The following is a 17,830-nucleotide window of genomic DNA, read 5'->3' as shown; positions in this document are numbered from 1 at the left end:
GTGTGTCTGTGTTTGTATGCTGTGTGTGTGCTGTGTATGTGTCTGTGCTCTATGTATGTGTGCTGTATGTGTGCTCTGTATGTGCTCTGTGTGTGTGTGTGTATGTACGCACTCTGTGTATGTATGCTCTATGTGTGCTCTGTGTGCTCTGTGTGTGCTGTGTGTGTACACGCTCTATGTGTGTATGCTCTGTGTGTGTGTTCTGTGTGTGCTCTGTGTGTGTGTGTGCTGTGTGTATGTGCTCTGTGTGTGTGTGCTCTGTGTGTGTGTGTGCTCTGTGTGTACGCACTCTGTGTGTGTGCTCTGTGGGTGTGTGCTGTGTGTGCGTGCTCTGTGTGTGTGTGCTCTGTGAGTGTGTGTGCTCTGTGTGTGTATGCACTCTGTGTGTACGCACTCTGTGTGTGTGCTCTGTGGGTGTGTGCTGTGTGTGCGTGCTCTGTGTGTGTGTGCTCTGTGAGTGTGTGTGCTCTGTGTGTGTGCTCTGTGTGTGTTGTGTGTGTGTGCTGTGTGTGTGTGGTGTGTGTGCTCTGTGTGTGTGTTGTGTGTATGCACTCTGTGTGTGCTGTGTGTGCTCTGTGTGTGTGTGTGCTCTGTGAGTGTGTGTGCTCTGTGTGTTGTGTGTGTGTGCTCTGTGTGTGTGTGTGCTGTGTGTGTACGCACTGTGTGTATGCTCTGTGTGTGTGCTCTGTGAGTGTGCTCTGTGTGTGTGTGCTCTGTGTATGTGTTGTGTGTGTGCTCTGTGTGTGTGTGTTGTGTGTGTGTATGCACTCTGTGTGTATGCTCTGTGTGTGCTCTGTGTGCTCTGTGTGTGTGTTGTGTGTGTGTGTGTGCTGTGTGTATGCACTCTGTGTGCGTGCTCTGTGTGTGCTGCATGTGCTCTGTGTGTTTGTGTTGTGTGTATGCACCGTGTGTGTGTGCTGTGTGTGCTCTGTGTGTGTGCTCTGTCAGTGTGTGTGCTCTGTGAGTGTGTGTGCTCTGTGTGTGTGTGTGGGGAGGGACTGCTGGACTGCTGGACACCATGGTTTTCATCCCCACAGGGTGCCCTGGGATGTGGGACAACATCACGTGTTGGAAGCCCGCCCACGTGGGTGAGATGGTCCTGGTCAGTTGCCCTGAACTCTTCCGAATCTTCAACCCAGACCAAGGTGGGTTTCCCCCAGGGCCTCTTTAGGCTACACTCGGTCCAGCCTGTTCCCCCAAGTCGGACCCCAGGCATTCCTGGGAGACAAGCACCAAAGACCGGGGTAACCTGCAGGGAGGTGGTTCCCATTTCAGAGCTCTGTGCTGGTGAGATGAAATCAGGGACCCCTGTGCACAGAGGGACACAGAAGCACCCCTCACACATGGCAAGGCCCCGTAGAGGTACGTCAGAGGGGCAAGGCTAGGCTCTCGGATGTGGGCTCCATTGCGTAACCCAGCTGGGGACCTTGAGCAGGGCAGTCACCCCTCTGTCCCCCCATTTCCTAGTCTATCAGATGGGAATGTGGAATGGCGACTGGGAGAATTTAAGTGGAAGATGCTGGTGGAAGTCCCTTAGCAGGACTGGGTGCAGCTTGATGGTCAGCCGTAAGTGTGAGCTGATGTTATGACCACCATCACTCATACAGGGAGGCCCAGATGACTGTTCTCCATGGGGAGGGGCCTGAGGGGAAAGGGTTCCGAGGGATCTCTCCTTTGGATGAGAGTCTGGGGGGCTCTCCAGGCCTATTTCTGCCTTGGCAGAGACTCATGAACCCCAAAAGAAGGTTGGTGTCTGCTTTTAGTGCACATTGACACTGGGAGGGGCCTGGAGCCAGACTGGCCCTCTGCCCCAACTCTGTGGGTGTCCCAGAGTTAGGCTGGGTAGAGGGAGATGGAGGGACTGGGCTCCAGCAGGTGATGTACTGAGAACCATGCATGGACCACCTAGTCCTGGGTTGGGGCCTTGGTTTGAGGAAGGAGGGTAGGGACTTCTACAGGGACTAGAGGCTCTGAGACACTTGTGTAGCCCTGCATGAGTCCCTTGAGACCTGGTCCTCAGCTTCCTCCCTCACGTGCCTAAGGCCTCGGCCAGTGTCCCTCTAGAAGTAGAGAGTCTCCAGGCTGTGCTTCACTCCACTGTCCTCTAGTCCACGTCAGAGGCAGGGGCAAATTTTTTTCACACCTGAAAGTCCAGCAACCTTGTTTCTGCCTGCAGGGGAGTCTGCTTGGAGGAGGTGGTACGGGGATAGAGGCAGTGTCCTGGGGATGCCCGGCCCCGTCCCTGGCTCCCCGCCCTGGACTAGAGAAGGCAGGGTCTCGCTGGGCTGCCCCCATCTCGCCTCCCCGACTTTCCGTTTGGGCCCGTTAGCCATACCTCCCACCTCCAGAATATCAGTCCAGGCCAGTCCAGCAGTTAAACTCTCCCATCCTGATAGTGGCATGAGGACTGGATCCAACCCAGAGCAGAACGGGAAGTGCTGAAAGGAGAGGCACAGTGTGAATGGTGGTTCATCAAGCGGGGTGACAGCCCAGTGATTCAGCTCCAATTTCTAATTCATTCCTATAGAAACCAATTAATCACTTCCTCCATTCACGTACGCCTTTCATTCAGTCATTTATTTAAAGTTGACAGAACATCTACTCTGGGTCAGGTACCGTGGCAGGACTACTTTTCCACCACGCACAGAAAAGGTAAAATGAATCAGCCGTTAAATAAAATTTTCTTAAGATATGCTTTCTTTCAGATTCTATGCCTCCCTCTGGCAATTGCACAATGAATGTGTTATTTACACCTGCCTCTTAATGGTTCATTAAGGCAGGGCCTTTTAGCATCTCCATTCACAAAATTAGACTTGACTTAAATACTTAGAAAGCTGAGAACCGCAGTTTTCCTTTTATTTCCTGGTTCCCAGGGCCAAATCTCATGCTCATAGTAATAGTTGCTGCTTTGCAGCTGTTGGAGATGCAGGAACGCGATCTCGCTCCTCCTTTGGAATGCCTCACTTTCTCAGTAATTGTGCCCTGTTCTTGCAGGAAAGGTAGAAGTCTCTAGTTGAACAGTAGAATCCCAGCTTGTAGTTCTCAGGCCTCTGGAGCCCCAGCACAACCTCTCTTCAGAGTCTGGGAGTGGGAAGGAGGAGGGCACCATCAGCAGGGCTCAGAGAGCAGATTGACTTTAGCCAGCCTCGCTCACCTCTGTGTTTTCTCTCTTGCTCTGTTTCAGTCTGGGAGACGGAAACCATCGGTAAGAGGAACCTTGGAGAGGACAGACTGCTGATCATCTGTCCATCTGTCCATCCAGCAGGAGCCCAGCTCTGACTGTTAGGAGTGGGTGGGGATGGAATGAGAGGTTCATCAGGGGCTGGGCTCATCCTTGCTTTCCCTTCCCTCCACCCTTGGCCATCTGGAGACTGGGGAGACACAGGGAGATGAAAAATTGCAGCCCTTGGTCTCAGGGTGGTCACGGGCTTGTTTGGGAAGATGGGACTTGCCTATAGAGGGGCAGCAAGCAAGGACACCTGTGTGCTTTGGCATGAGCTTCTGTACACACAGGCCTGACTGTGTGTGTGAGCCCATGCCGATACTGACATCCCCAGGGCCATGGAGTTGGAATGTATGGCAGGCTCTGGAGCAGAAGAGACCTACCAAGGTGACGTGCAGGCAAACTAATGATGCTGTCAGGGAAGGCTTCCTGGAGGAGGTGACATGTCAGTTGGACCTTGAAAACACAATTTTGAAAAGTAGAGGGAAATGGGGGTTCATTGCTAGCAGAGGATTCAGCCTAAAAAAAGGTGGAGGTGGAAATAAATAATTGGGAGAGAAAGAGAAAAATACGTCTGAGGAGGAAATCTTTGGAGTTCTGGGGGTCCTTTGGTGGGAGCAGTTTGTGGGCTGAGATGGAGGGTTGAACACCAAACAGAAAACCCAAGAGCAGGACCCATATTGCTATTCTGTGTCCTTTTTCCTGAAAAGAGCCGGTTAATGAGCTTGTTTACAAAACAGAAATAGACTCAGAGATAGAAAACAAACTTAAGATTGTCAAAGAGGATAGCAGAAGTGGAGGTAGAGGCAAATTAGGAGTTTTCCACGAGCATATACGCACTATTTTATACAAGTTAGACAAACAACAAGGAAAGACGAAAAAGAGAAAAGGCCAGCCACCCTCTTCCAGTCCTCTCTCACTTCAGAGGCCTTCCCCTTCTCCTGACAATGTCTCATTTCCATACCCTGTTGTCCAGTGGGGAGAACTGAGCCACCATTAGCATCACAGAAATACAAAGCAAATGGGATGGCCCTGGAAGGTGCAGTGTGTATGTGGCTGCTGTGTGCGATGCTGCCTCTTGGCTGAGACCCCACCTCCTCCCAGCTCCCCTTCTCTAGACCAGGGGCAGCCTTGGCCTTCCAGGGAGCAGAGTAAGCAGTGGATAGCCCTGGCAAGCTGATGGTCAGGTGTCCTGACTCACGTCCACGTCTGTTTTGCAGGAGAGTTCGGTTTTGCAGACAGTAAATCCTTGGATCTCTCAGGTAAGGGATGAGCTAAAATTGACCATGGGCGGGCTAGAGGGAGAACATCTAACGTATGAGGTCACAGGGAGCTAACCTGTGAGCTTGGGAACCTCCTTCCAGGCTGGGCTATGCCCCTCTGTGGCTCTGTGATCTTTGGTAGCTCACTTTCCTTCTCTGATTAAGTTGTGGGTTTTCTCCATGGAAATTTTCATGCAAGTGCTCAGACAGAACACTGTGCATATAATTTCAGGAAAGGACAGATCTCAGTAAAAGAACTCCTGGATTAAATGGCCTGTGATAGCTTGGAGCTCCCACAAGTAGAACAGTGGTTCTCATACTTTGTGATCACAGTCACGGGCGTGCTAAGTCACTTCAATTGTGTCTGACTCTTTGTGACCCCGTGGACTATAGCCCACCAGGCTCACAGAAGTCCATGGGATTCTCCAGGCAGAAATATTGGAGTGGGTTGCCATTCCCTTCTCCAGCACAGTCACCTAGTGGGCTTGTTAAAACAGATTCCTGAACCTCACCCCAAGAGTCTCTGATAGAGCAGTCTGGGTGGGGCCTGAGAGTGTGCATTTTGGCCAGTCTCTCTGGTGATGCTAATGGGCCCGTCTAGGGAGGGCACCCACTTCGAGAACCTCTGGCCTACGATTCTGTGCTTCTATGAAGTTGCTGGAGCAAAACAGCCTAGTGAAGTAGGCGCAGGCACTGCAGGGTGTGGGCAGTCTGGAGAGTACTCCATCTTCCGGAGATTTCTATCAGAACAATAGACCAGCAGATTCATGGAATAGTTCTAAACAAAAAGGTTTATACTTTTCTGAGCCCACACTATGTTTTGAAAAGGGTAAGAAGGAAAATAAAAGAAAGGAAATGGCTTGTATCTCCAGGATACTTTTTAAAAAAAAAATGTTTTTCAGTGCAGCTTCCCTTTCCTCTTCCCACCACCCTGATGTGGGCAGAGCAGAGAGGAGACCCAGGGAAGGGAAGGGCTTGGCCACTGCCATGGTCCCCTAGGACGTGCAGACTTTCTGAAAGAAATGTTCAGAGGGACTTGGAAGGAGGGTGCCAATAGCAGCCTGAAACAGATTTGCTGGAAGAAAAAACCATTTGGCATCAAACTGTGGGACAGAAGTGACCTCGTCTCTCCTGGGCCTGCCAGACGTCCTCCTTGTCCTGGGTCACATACAACTCAGAATCTGAGCTGCAATAAGAGACCAGTCTCCCTGCTCTGGGCAGAGGTCTCTTTATGGCAGGATCACCCACCCTCTGCTGCTCCCCAAAGCCCCAGGAAGTGCATTTCTGACTCTTGGTTGAAAAGAACTGGCCTTGGATCTTCCAACTCAATCAGCAGGACACGAGGTTGGAAAAGTGTTGGCGTCTCCTGTGTTGGCTGCTGCCCTTGTCCCTGTCCGAGCGCCCCAGAGATGGCCTTCTGAGCAGGGCTTCTTCCAGCAGCATGGACGCTGGGGCCCCTTTTATGCAGATGTCTTTTGTTTATGATTTCCTGGCCCCTGAATCCTGTGAAAGGAAGAGCCCCCCCAGGTGTTCTAATACACCAGGTAAACTCCCAGGAAGCCAGTCGGGGAAGGGGGGTCAGCCTAGGGCCACACTTAGGGGCTGGGCTGGAGGCAGAGGGGGCTGCTGCCTTTTCCCCTCCCCTAGACATCGTGGTTCACCGTTAGACAGTCAGGAGCAGAAAGGATAAAATGAACAATCGTTAAAGGCTAAAAGGCCCCAGGCGGGGTGAAAACCAGACTGGACTCCACTCTGCAGACAACAAATGACTCCTGCCTCCTCTGGTGTCCTACAAAATGGCCTTTAAAGTCAAGCTAAAGAAAATTAAAGTACATTAGTGATAGGAAACAGACTTCTAAACTTGAAAGGGCAGAAGTCTTTTTTTTAACCTGAATATGTATCTTAATAAGATCTGATGCTAGGTTAATGGAGGTCTGGTCCTTGTTAATTAAGCAAGCCTCGTGCCCCCTGGACACCATGGAAGTTGCTGGAAGGCCCAGAACTCCCAGTGAAAGCCTCACCTGGAGCTTCTCCAGATATGACCAGAGCTCCTGCCACGCCACTGCCCAAGATGATTCCTGGGCCAGGAGCTCTGGGCCTGGAATCTGCATTTGTGATCCCAGATCATTCTTGCTGTGTTCCAGGGCCTTCAGGAGGGGCTCAGGCCTTTTCCTAGAGGGAAGGAGGCTGGATTCTTCCTGGCTCAGTCCTCTCACTCCTTGTTTAGAAGTCAGCTTTCATTGATCCCCCCTGCACCCCACGTTCTTAGTATACAGACTAAACAATTATTATTTTCACTTGGACACTGCCATGCTTCTCAGATGGACATGTGGATTTCCAGGAATTTCTACTTAAGGAGTAATTGGCCATTAAGAATTTTAGACCCCTCTTACATCACTTCTGTGCCTCACCGCGTTTTTGTTCTGCTGCAGACATGAGGGTGGTGAGCCGGAATTGCACGGAGGATGGATGGTCGGAGCCATTCCCTCATTATTTCGATGCCTGTGGGTTTGAGGAGTACGAATCTGAGACTGGGGACCAGGTGAGTATCTGCTGCCCTCCTGAAGGTGGAGGGAGGGGCCGAGGAGGCCTGTGGAAGCACGTGTCCCCCAGGGGCCCTGACTCCTGATGAACTGCAGAAATTCGAGTCCCCGGCAGCATTCTGAGTGCCTGCTGTGTAGCCAGATGCACGCAGGGCAGGACTTTCGCGCACTCATTCTAGGCTGAGAAACAACTGTCTTGCTGCCTGAGCTCCTCCAGCCCCCAGCACATGTCCACCACCTCCCTGGTGGCTTTTCCAGGACACCTGCCTTTCTGTGGTCCGGCCATTGTAGGGTTAATGCAGGCCCAGCAGGGGGCCCCCTGGATCCTTCTCCAGGCTAAAGGCTGGCTCTCTTCTGGCTGGTCAGTGCTCCTGCACTCTACCAGCATTTAGCTTCTGGCAATGCAGATGGGCAGGAGGAGGTGGCTCAGTGGGAATGGGCTTGGGGAGCTTGGGGTGGTGGAGGAACTGATGGGGGAGGGGAGGAAATGTGATCAACTAGAAAAGAGGGGAAGGAGGAGCTGGGTAGCACGCCCAGAGGTGGGCAGGCCTGGCCTGGGAGACTTGGTGCCATCCCAAGGGGGCCGGAGGCAGGCCCCACACTGAGCCCTGCATGTCCTGTGCTCTGCTCCAGGATTACTACTACCTGTCAGTGAAGGCCCTGTACACAGTTGGCTACAGCACGTCCCTCGTCACCCTCACCACTGCCATGGTCATCCTGTGTCGTTTCCGGTGAGATTCCTGACAGCCTTCGAGTGATTGCAGCCCACCGCCGTACAGAGCCCTGGCTCTGTGCCTCCCACCCCCGACTCCTGCCCTGGATGTCAGCCCTGGAGGTCTCTTGAAAGAGACCTACAGTAAGAGATAGGACCCCAGAGAGCACAGCTAACTTGTCCAGGGCCACACACACCAAGGCAGACCACGGGCAGTAGACCTACACCCCTCGCATTATCTTCCTGGTCTAGTTGGAGAGAGGTCACAGCAGGGAGCAGTATGGTCCCCAGTAGTGGGGCCAGGTGGTGGGAGCCTGGGACTGAGTGAGGGTTTAGAGAGCTGGGAAGAAGGGATGGTCTAGGTGGACGACCCCCTTGAGACAAAGCTGTGGAGTCAGCCCAAAGCGGACCCCAGGGTGGAGGGTGGAAGGCTGTGGGGCTCCTTACTTCAAGGCATCTGTCTTCCCCTGCCGTGGGTGTAGGAAGCTGCACTGTACCCGCAACTTCATCCACATGAACCTCTTCGTGTCGTTTATGCTGAGGGCCATCTCCGTCTTCATCAAAGACTGGATCCTCTATGCTGAGCAGGACAGCAATCACTGCTTTGTCTCCACTGTGAGTGCGCTGAGCCCCGCCACAATTGGTCCTCCCTGCCACGCCCCGCTGTCCAGGTGTTTTCCTGCAGGTTGAGATGTTGGCCCCAGTGAGCACAGAAACCCAGGGATGACCATGAGGTTACTAGCAGCCGGTGAGACCCCCGGCTTGACGTCACTTCCTGTTCCTTGGCCTGTGGGTATACTTGGCAGAGCAGTTGAGGCAGGTCAGGTGGAGATGTCAAGTCCAAGGAGGGAACTTGGCTCAGAGAGAGGACTGGCCTGGTCATTGGTGCTTTAGCCCAAGATGGAGCCAAGGGGCTGACTGACTGGGGTTCCCTCCATACCACCTACCCAGTTCTGATAGCTTTGGAAGTAAGCAGAAAAGACAGGCTTTGATGGGGGCAGGATGAGAGAACAGCCCAGAGCACAATGCCTTGACCTGAGAGGGCACACTTGGAGGTGGTGTCTATGAGACTTCTGGGGGGACCAAGGGTATCCTATTTATCTGTGTGATATCTGAACCCTTTATTGTACCAAGGAGGCTCCTTCCTCTTTATTCTCTTTATTCTCCTCTTTGTTTTCCTCTTCTATGGGTGTTGGGGAAGGGGCAGAGAGTGGGGGAGAGTTAGCCTTGGGAGAAGAGAGGGTTCTGTGTGCACCCCCTGACCCTACCCATCCCCATCCTTTTCTTACACACGCAGAGCTGCCTCCATGGGCAACTTTGATTCAGACTCATAGGATGCTGCAGTTTTAGACTCTGAATCCAGGAATGTGGAGTCTTTCAGACCCAAGGGGTGTTTAAGCCGGACATGCCTAAGCTAAGGGCCCTCAGGATTCCCCCTGGTCCTGTTGGGCTGGACTTTCATTGTTGGGGGCTTGCACCTCCCTCCTCTTCCCCACTCACCCTGCAGGTGGAATGCAAGGCTGTGATGGTTTTCTTCCACTACTGTGTTGTATCCAACTACTTCTGGCTGTTCATCGAGGGCCTGTATCTCTTCACCCTGCTGGTGGAGACCTTCTTCCCCGAGAGGAGATATTTCTACTGGTACATCATCATTGGCTGGGGTAGGTCTCTGATTGTAGCCTGGACAGGTTCAGGCCCCATGAGCAGGATGTCCTTCATCCCGCCATCCGGGAGTATTAGTCAGAGGAGGGAGGCAGAGGGAGGTGCTGCCCTGCCTCACAGCTATGGCATACTGCTGGATCTTGGATACTGTCTTGCTCTTCTCCTTGTAGAAAGCCTACTGGCTGAGGGAGGGGATATGTGCAGGGAGGCAAGGTAGCCCAGGGTCTGAGGGAGACATGGACCCTTAGAAGGCCTGGGTATGAGGCACAGTTAGGGTCCCCAGGACACCAGGTCTGAGAGGGACATATGCCCCATGGATCAGACCCCATGTCTGAGGGGTCCATTGACCCCCAGAAGCCCCAGGTCTGAGGGGGATACTGGGCCTATTAGTCTTCCTATTATCATGGGGCTCCTTTTCTTTGTATCCAGGGACACCAACTGTGTGTGTGTCTGTGTGGGCTATGCTGAGGCTCTACTTCGATGACACAGGGTGAGTACATGCTCGAGAGCCAGGGCCCAAGCCCCAGGTAGGCTGTCAGTTAACGTCCTGAACTTCATGTTGACTGTCTCAGATAAACCATCCGATGCCGGGCCTGGCTACACCACCAGCCCTGGGCACTGCCTATGCCCTGAACCCACTGTGGGTGGACCCACCCTGCCAGGTCTCAACTGGGACCCAGTGAGGGAGTGCACACTGCCTCTGGGCTCAGCTCTGAGTGACTGCTCTCCTTTCAGGAAGGAGGGGAGGAACAATGAGGCTGAGACAGCATCCCCAAGAACCTGAGTTCTCAAGGGGGAAAGTGGCCTTGCCCAGGAGCCCAGCAGTGCCCTGACTCCTGGGCTCCAGTCGCTGCCTCGACAGTGGAGCAGAAGAGAGGCCCAAAGCACTGGGACCAGGATTGGGCTTGGGGGTACAGTCCGTCAGCTCTCCTTTCAGCCAGCCCTTCTTCAGAGCCACAGGGGAAGAAGTGGCACCCCGTTGTCTTGCAGGGCTCCCGGCTCCCAAGCATCATCTCTCTTTTTTCTGTCTTACAGCTGCTGGGATATGAATGACAACACGGCTCTGTGGTGGGTGATCAAAGGCCCTGTAGTTGGCTCCATAATGGTGAGTGTGCTTTGGACGAGAAGCAGGAGAGAGAGAGAGGTCTGGGCTGAAAGGTCCGGGAGAGGAGAAATAAAGTGGTCACCACACAAACCAACCTCCTTTTTCACTGCTGTGTTATGTTCTGCAACATGGATGTCCAAGTTATTTAGCTATTTCAGGAGTGTTGAACATTTGCCTTTATTCCCTTTTACCTCATTATGGAAGATGCTGCTATGAAGAGTTCTGTGCATAGTTTTGAGAATGTGTGAATATTTCTTTAGAATTAATCCCTAGAAGTAGAATTGCCAGGTCAAAAAGGGTATCCCATATCATTGTCTGCACTTGTAATTTAAATCATTTAAATTTTTGCACAGCTTTGTGGGAAATAATGTAGCTCATTGTTTTAATTTCTCCACATTGCTTGTGCAACAATTTTTTAACACATTTATTGGCAGTTTACTTTTTTTCTGGTTACTATCTGTTTATGTCTTTGCTTATTTTTTCTAGCCCAGTTATCTTTCTTACTGTTTGATAGATAGTAATGCTTCATTTGTTACATATATTATAAATATAATTCCAACATTGCATGGTTTTATACAGTCAGACCACCAGGCCTTTTCATCATGAATTCTGAGGCTTATTTCCTATTTCTGGAAGGCTTTCCCAACCTGAGAATATAAAAGTAATCTTAATTGTTTTATAACGATTTTATAAATTGGATTATTACACATATGATGGGCTTCCCTGGTGGCTCAGATGGTAAAGAATCTGCCTGCCAATGCTGGAGACCTGGGTTCGATTCCTAGGTTGGCAAGATCCCCTGGAGGAGGGCACAGCAACCCACTCCAGTATTCTTGCCTGGAGAAACCCATGGACAGAGGAGCCTGGCGGGCTACAGTCCATGAGGTCACAAAGAGTCGGACACAACTGAGTCACTGACACTTCCACTTCCATTACATGTATGTCTTTAATCCATCTGAAATTTTATTTCTGTGATCTGAAATGATACCTAATCTTATCAAGTTTTTTTTTCCCAATGGATAGACATCCCACCCTCTAAATATTTTTTTTTCCCTCTAAATATTTTTATTGAATAGGTCATCCTTTCTCCATTATGTAGAAATGGAACTTTATTGTAAACACTCAATGTACTCTACTTATGTTTTGCTGCAGACTTCCTGCTCCATGTTACTATCTATGCAGCTGTTCTTGTGGCGAGTACCCCGTAGTGCTGGTTACTATACTCTGGCAGCATGTTTTGATATCTGCTGTGGCTAATATTCCTTTCCTTATTTTTTCCCTTCAGAATTTTCTTGCACATTTACTTTTTCACATGGACTCGCACATTTGTGAAGTTGAAGGAAAAAGACCGGTTGAGATTTTTTCATAGGAATGCCACTGAATTTATAAGCAAATTTGGAGGAGAAGTGGTTTTCTTAAAATACTAAGTCTTCCTTTCCAAGAATATGGCACGATCCTCTATTTATTTAGTCTTTCTCACAGAGTCATTTTGTATAGTGTTCTGTAAGTTGTCTTGGTAAGTTTACCTTTATGGTGTCTTTGAGTTTGTGCTCGTGTAGGAATTATTCTTTTGTTGGATTTTCTAGTGGGTGTATTTGTGCTGGTGTTTAGGGAACCTATTAGTTTTTGTGTATTTTTTCCTTTCTTGGTTACCTTTGAAGCTCTTTTATTGGTTCTTATGCCTTTTCAGTTGGTTCTCATGGAAAATTATATAACCTGTAAATGAAAATATTTTTTCTCCTTCATTTCCAATATGTATACTGTTTATTCCTTGGTTTTGTTGAGGATGATGTTTGCTACAGTTTTGGGCAGCTACCCTTCACTGAATTAGGAAAGTTTCTATTTCTGACTTGTTTCAGTGTGTATTTTTTAAAATAAGGAATAGATGTCAACTTTTATCAAATGTGTTTTGGAGACATTAATTGCTCATTCCTTTAGTGATGAACATTGTTAATGTTCCAGTTTATCTTCATGATGAACAATGCTGCTGTGGATATATGTGTGCATACCCTTGAGTATGTATGAATGTGTCTTTAGAATGTACCACCAGGAGTAAAATTTCTGGGACAAAGGATATATACATTTAATATTTTCATGGACATCAATTGCCCTCCACATGTGGAGTATAAAAGTGCTCATTTCTCATGTTTTCATTGATGTTTCGATTACTGAACTGTTCACCAATCTTATGGGGATAAAGATAGCTCATTGTTTTAACCTGTTAATGTAACAAATATTGGGCTTCCCTGATGGCTAAGTGGAAAAGAATCTGCCTGACAGTGCAGGAGATGTGGGTTCAGTCCCTGAGTTGGGAAGATCCCCTGGAGAAAGAAATGGCAACCCACTCCAGTATTCTTGTCTGGGAAATCCATGGACAGAGGAGGCTGGCGGGCTCCGTTGGATGGCAAAGAGTCAGACACGACTTAGTGACTAAACAGCAGCAACAAGTGTTACTGGATTCTTTTTCCTCTTCGCATAAAGCCTCTATGGCCCTGATCTGTTTGTCCTTTTAATGCACTGCTAAATTTTTTGTTTGTTAATATTCAGTTTATAGCTTTTGCATTGTTCTTTGTAAGTTCTCTGGTTTTAGACATGTGTCTGATCATATGTGTGAGCATGGTTTCTGTCCTTGTCTGGGTTTTGTAGCAGGGTTTTGTTCACCTCATAGGTAATTTGGGAGGTTTTCTTTTTATTTGCTTTTAAATAATGATGTAGCATGTAAATTCCATCTTCCTTAAAGGTCTTATGAAACTGGCTGGTCAAAGGATCTGGGCTGGTGCCTTTTCATACACGCATCTTTGATTATTTTTAAACTTTTCCTGAGGTCACTGTGCTATTCTGATTTCTAGATCTTGATTTGACTTGATTAATTTATATTTTACCATGTTGTCTGATCTTTTTCCTTGTGATGATTCAAAATACTCTACACAGCTGTTGTCTTGTCCTCTTTCTCATCCTTGAATTTGTTTAATTGCATTTTCTCCTTTTGGAGGGACTAACTTATGCAGTTAACAGTATTGACTATGCTAAATTCCAAGTACTGATTAGACACTGGGCATGTAGGAGAAGGCAAAACTGACAGAAGCTGCCCTCCAGGAAGGCCCTTTATCATTCTGCTTGATCTGTGAAAGCAAAACAAAACCCAAAAACGTTATATTTATTATCTACTTTTTTTTCATATTTCTTTAATGAAATTTTATCTTTAACTTCCTTCTTTAGAGGAAGTAGACATTTAATTTGTGGTACTCTTTCCCTAAATTTTGATTTGAATGCTTAATTATTTTATCTTCAATATTTCTTATCTTTTAATAAGTTAATGTTTCCCTGAGCCCTGCTTCACTCCAGCCAGGCGTTGCTGTGTGGTCCCCATTGTTATGTGTATGTTAGTCACTCAGTCATGTCCGACCCTCCTCAATCCCTGGAACTATAGCCGGCTAGGCTCTTCTGTCCAGGGGGATTTTCCAGGCAAGAGTCCTGGAGTGGGTTGCCATTCCTTTCTCCAGGGGATCTTCCCAACCCAGAGACTGAACCCAGGTCTCCCACATTCTTTACCATCTGAGCCACCAGGGAAGCCCATCGTCTCTACTACTCCCCTCCTGCCTTGTCTATTTATTTACTCCCCTCCCTCCTGCTGTCTCACCATCCTCACAGCTTCCTAGTTTGTTCAGAGAGCTTTTGTCCCTGACCTTTGTCTGAAGGTAAATGCTATTGCTATTCAAAGGCGGTCCTTTAATTAATAATCCTTATTGTTCTCCATTCTGGTTCTCCGTATTCAGTGACTCTGAACTTGGAGTTTCTCCAGAGGACAGCTCTCACCTCTGCAATAGCCTCTTTTCTGTTTTGCATGGTGGTTTTTCCATCACCCTGACGCTGTTTGTTCCGTCTTTTCCAGAAACTGCTCGCTTTTCCGGCTCACGCATGACAGTTTTTGCTATTTCTCAGTATTCTCCTGGAATCTTTTTCTGCCTCTCTTCTGTGGTTTCAGTGATATGGAAGGAGGCTGGAGTGTTCTCATGCTGCCACCTTATATGTGCTTATAATGCTGCCGTTAGAAGTCTAGATGGCATCTTGACTGATGGCAAGAGGGCCTTGTTGAGGGAATAACAGCCAGTGTAGTGGCAGGGATGTGGAAAGTCTTTGCTCAGAACCATTTTCACTGCTTTTTCTTTGCTTCTCAGGTTAATTTTGTGCTCTTCATCGGCATCATTGTCATCCTTGTGCAGAAACTTCAGTCTCCAGACATGGGAGGCAACGAGTCCAGCATCTACTTGTAAGTACCACTGGGTGAATTCCATGGTTAAATTCCAACAGCTCGGTGGGGCCTGCACTCAGGACACAGGAGGAGAAGGCCTGGGCATTGCTAACTGGGTACCCTACATGGGCATTGGCAGGACTTCTTTTGGATTAAAGTGACCTGAAAACATAGTTGTCCATCTATCCTTCAGCCAACCCAGGAGCCCCTAATCCACATAGTGACAACATGGAAACGAGAGAGAAAAAGATGGACAGATCCTGTGTCTTGCTAGGAAAATCAAGATGGAAAAGGCAGATTCCTTAAGGTAGTTAGGGTGGGTCTTGTTGGATTAGAAACTGTAGTTCTTTTGGGGGTCTTGGTTCTCAGGGGAGCGCATGACTGCTGCTGGATACAGTGCCTGAAGTCCCCGTTCCCAGGCCAGTGGGTACAAGTTGCTCAGTCCCCACTAGTGAGTGAGTCGGGCAGACAGTCTCCCTGGTCTGAGTACTGGAAGAGAAATTCTCTTTGCACCTTCTCTCGGGGCAGCTCTACTTCTAGGTCAGGTCGTCTTCCCGCAACTCCCTCCTCCCTGGGCAGAGGGACATCTAACATGTTTGGGATTGATGGTGTTCGGGGGAAACCTCGTGGTTTCTCCACTTCCACGGCCATTCGGTTTGTTTCTTCCCAGTGTCTCTGCAGCCAGGTCCCTCACAGCTTATCCCTGCTAGCTCTGTCCCACCCCTCTCCCAGCCCTCCACCTATGCTGAATCAGACCAAGCATCTTCCATCTCAGCCTTCTTGCCTTGTCATCATGACCAGCTTGGTGTATGGGCTGTGGGAGGCAGTTTGATCCCCTGTGGTTGGCTGGAGGGGCCAGAGAGGGACAGACTGAGAACAGTCTGTGAGGTGGAAGCCTCTGTGTTGCTTCCTCAGTTTGAGAAGAGAACAGGCGAGAAGGAACTTTGTCAGAGACCCTAACCTGGGGTTCAGAACCTTGATGGCTGCCCAGAGGGCAAGTGGGACAGCAGAGAGACTCTAGCAGAGGGTCCCCCCACCCAGCCATTCTCCTGGAGAGAAGGAGAGGCAGGAATGCTTGGGAACCAGCCCCGGATCCTTCTCTCAGCCTCCTTGAGACTTCCCTGGGTTTGTGGAGCTTGTCCTTGGTCCCTGCGGTCAGTCTGGTACCTCTTCCGTGGCAGCCCTTCCTCCGGAGTGGGGATCAGCACAGGGCCTGGCTCGGTCAGGCTTGTTTTCCCTGCATGTAGGATGATTACCCTGACCGCTGCTTCCTCTCCTTTTTCTGGCTATCCATTTATTGTCTTTTATTTTTTCATGTTTTTTGAACATTTACCAACCTTTGCTTATATGTGCGTGTTACGTAGCACATAAAATTGCTCATCCATATAAAGTCCCCTGCACTGAGGGACTGCGGGGGCCAGCTCTCTGCAGATAACTGACCTGGAAAGATCATTCCTGCCTTTGTCTCCTGGAGCCACGAAACAGGGCCCTGCTGCTCCCCCTACCTTCTTGTCCAGCGTCAGAGACCACATCCTTGTGCCTGGCTTGTTTCTCCCACTTGAGGGTGGTTTTGCTCCTGCATTAGCAGTTAGCTGTCGCAAATGTCCTCTGAAGCTGGCAGGTAGCTAACTAAGTCAGCGTCATCTCTCCTTTGAGCATCATCTCTCGTAAGCAACCTTGGCTCCCCTCCCCACCTCCCTGCCACCTTGATTCCTGCTGCTGCTGCTGCTAAGTCACTTCAGTCATGTCCGACTCTGTGCATCCTACATGCAGGCATCCCACCGGATCTATTTCTTCTTCTGAGGTCCCTGGGACTTGTTCTCCTGGGGCTCCCCTAGCTTCCTCTCTGTCTGTGCAGGGACACACAGGGACTCAGCCGCAGCCTGAGTAAGGACACTCTGCTGACCCCAGAACATTCTTTACCAGCTTGGACATCTTGCCCCAGGCAGCAAGAAACCCAGAGTGCAGAGGGAGGGAAGTGTAGGGCCAGGGTTTTGAAGGTGTATTGTAGACTAGGAGCCGTGGAGTCCTATAAGACCTTCCGAATGCATAGATCAGAACTGTCTGTAATTAACACAGGGCTTATACATTTAAGTAAAAATGCTTAAAGAACCAGCTGCAAGCATACCTCATTTTATTGTGCCTCACTTTACTGTGCTTCACAGATACTGCCTTTATTACAGATTAAAGGCCTGTGGCAACCTGGGTCTGTGTTGAACAAGTCTGTCGGCCCCATCTTTCCAATAGCATTTTCTTACTTGGTGTCTCTGTTATATTTCGGTAATGCTCGCAGTATTTCAAGCTTTTAAAAAAATTATATTTGTTGTGGTGATCAGTGATCTTTGTTACTGCTGTGATTCACCGGAGGTTCAGATCATTAGTGTTTTTTAGCAATAAGGTGTTTTTAAATTAAGGGATGTACATTTTCTTAGACATTTTGCTATTGTACACTTAACAGGCTGTAGGATAATGTAAACATAACCTTTATATGCACTCGGAAGCCACAAAATTGATGTGAGTTTATTGCAATATTTGCTTTATTGTGGTGGTCTGAACTGAACCCGCAGTATCTCAGGGGTATGCCTATAGTCGGTTTGCTCTTATTGTGTTAAAAATCCCCTTGAAATCTCAGCAAATTCTTTAAAATTTTTTTAGAGACATCTAAGCTTGAGCTCATCTCAAGCCCCAGATTAAACCTCAGGAGGATGTGGTCTGTAAGCCAGGTGGAAGGCCTGACGCAGGACAACGGGGATCGGTTTTAAGTGCAGCTACATGTTTGAGTGTTGCCAGGGTCAAGGAGACTCTATTGGTGAATGTAAGGGGTAATCAAAGCAGCCATGCTGCCAAGCATTTAAAAACACTTGCCACTCATTTAATGCCCACAGACACCCAACAAATCTGGATTAAATATAATCCCCATTTTACAGCTGAGGGAACTAGTTATCAATGAAGTGGGATGAATCCAGTGGGAAAGAATGAAGCCGTAGCTACAGTGCAGGCAGGCAGGCCCTTGACTCCGAGCTTGCTTGCACCATTATTCCTCCCCTCAAGGAATTTACAGGCAAGATGAT

At 49.0% G+C, this 17,830-nt stretch overlaps 1 protein-coding gene across 3 annotated transcripts in view; it reads left to right on the top strand.

Moving 5' to 3' along the window:
• Nucleotides 1–17,830, top strand: part of ADCYAP1R1 (adenylate cyclase activating polypeptide 1 (pituitary) receptor type I) — a 49,756-nt gene that overhangs the window by 17,515 nt on the left and 14,411 nt on the right. For all 3 annotated transcript variants that reach the window (XM_010829139.1, XM_010829131.1, XM_010829125.1), the window contains exons 3-12: nucleotides 1,038–1,145; nucleotides 3,185–3,205; nucleotides 4,444–4,485; nucleotides 6,918–7,027; nucleotides 7,662–7,759; nucleotides 8,223–8,355; nucleotides 9,248–9,401; nucleotides 9,832–9,892; nucleotides 10,438–10,507; nucleotides 14,686–14,777. In XM_010829139.1, coding sequence (XP_010827441.1) covers nucleotides 1,038–1,145; nucleotides 3,185–3,205; nucleotides 4,444–4,485; nucleotides 6,918–7,027; nucleotides 7,662–7,759; nucleotides 8,223–8,355; nucleotides 9,248–9,401; nucleotides 9,832–9,892; nucleotides 10,438–10,507; nucleotides 14,686–14,777 — 889 coding nt within the window. The remainder of the gene's footprint in view (nucleotides 1–1,037; nucleotides 1,146–3,184; nucleotides 3,206–4,443; nucleotides 4,486–6,917; nucleotides 7,028–7,661; nucleotides 7,760–8,222; nucleotides 8,356–9,247; nucleotides 9,402–9,831; nucleotides 9,893–10,437; nucleotides 10,508–14,685; nucleotides 14,778–17,830) is intronic.

The sequence above is a fragment of the Bison bison genome, unplaced genomic scaffold, assembly GCF_000754665.1.
Source record: "Bison bison bison isolate TAMUID 2011002044 unplaced genomic scaffold, Bison_UMD1.0 scf7180017858770, whole genome shotgun sequence".
NCBI classification, from domain to species: domain Eukaryota; kingdom Metazoa; phylum Chordata; class Mammalia; order Artiodactyla; family Bovidae; genus Bison; species Bison bison.
Note: the sequence above shows the minus strand (reverse complement) of the source record. Positions and strands in the feature narration are given on the sequence as shown.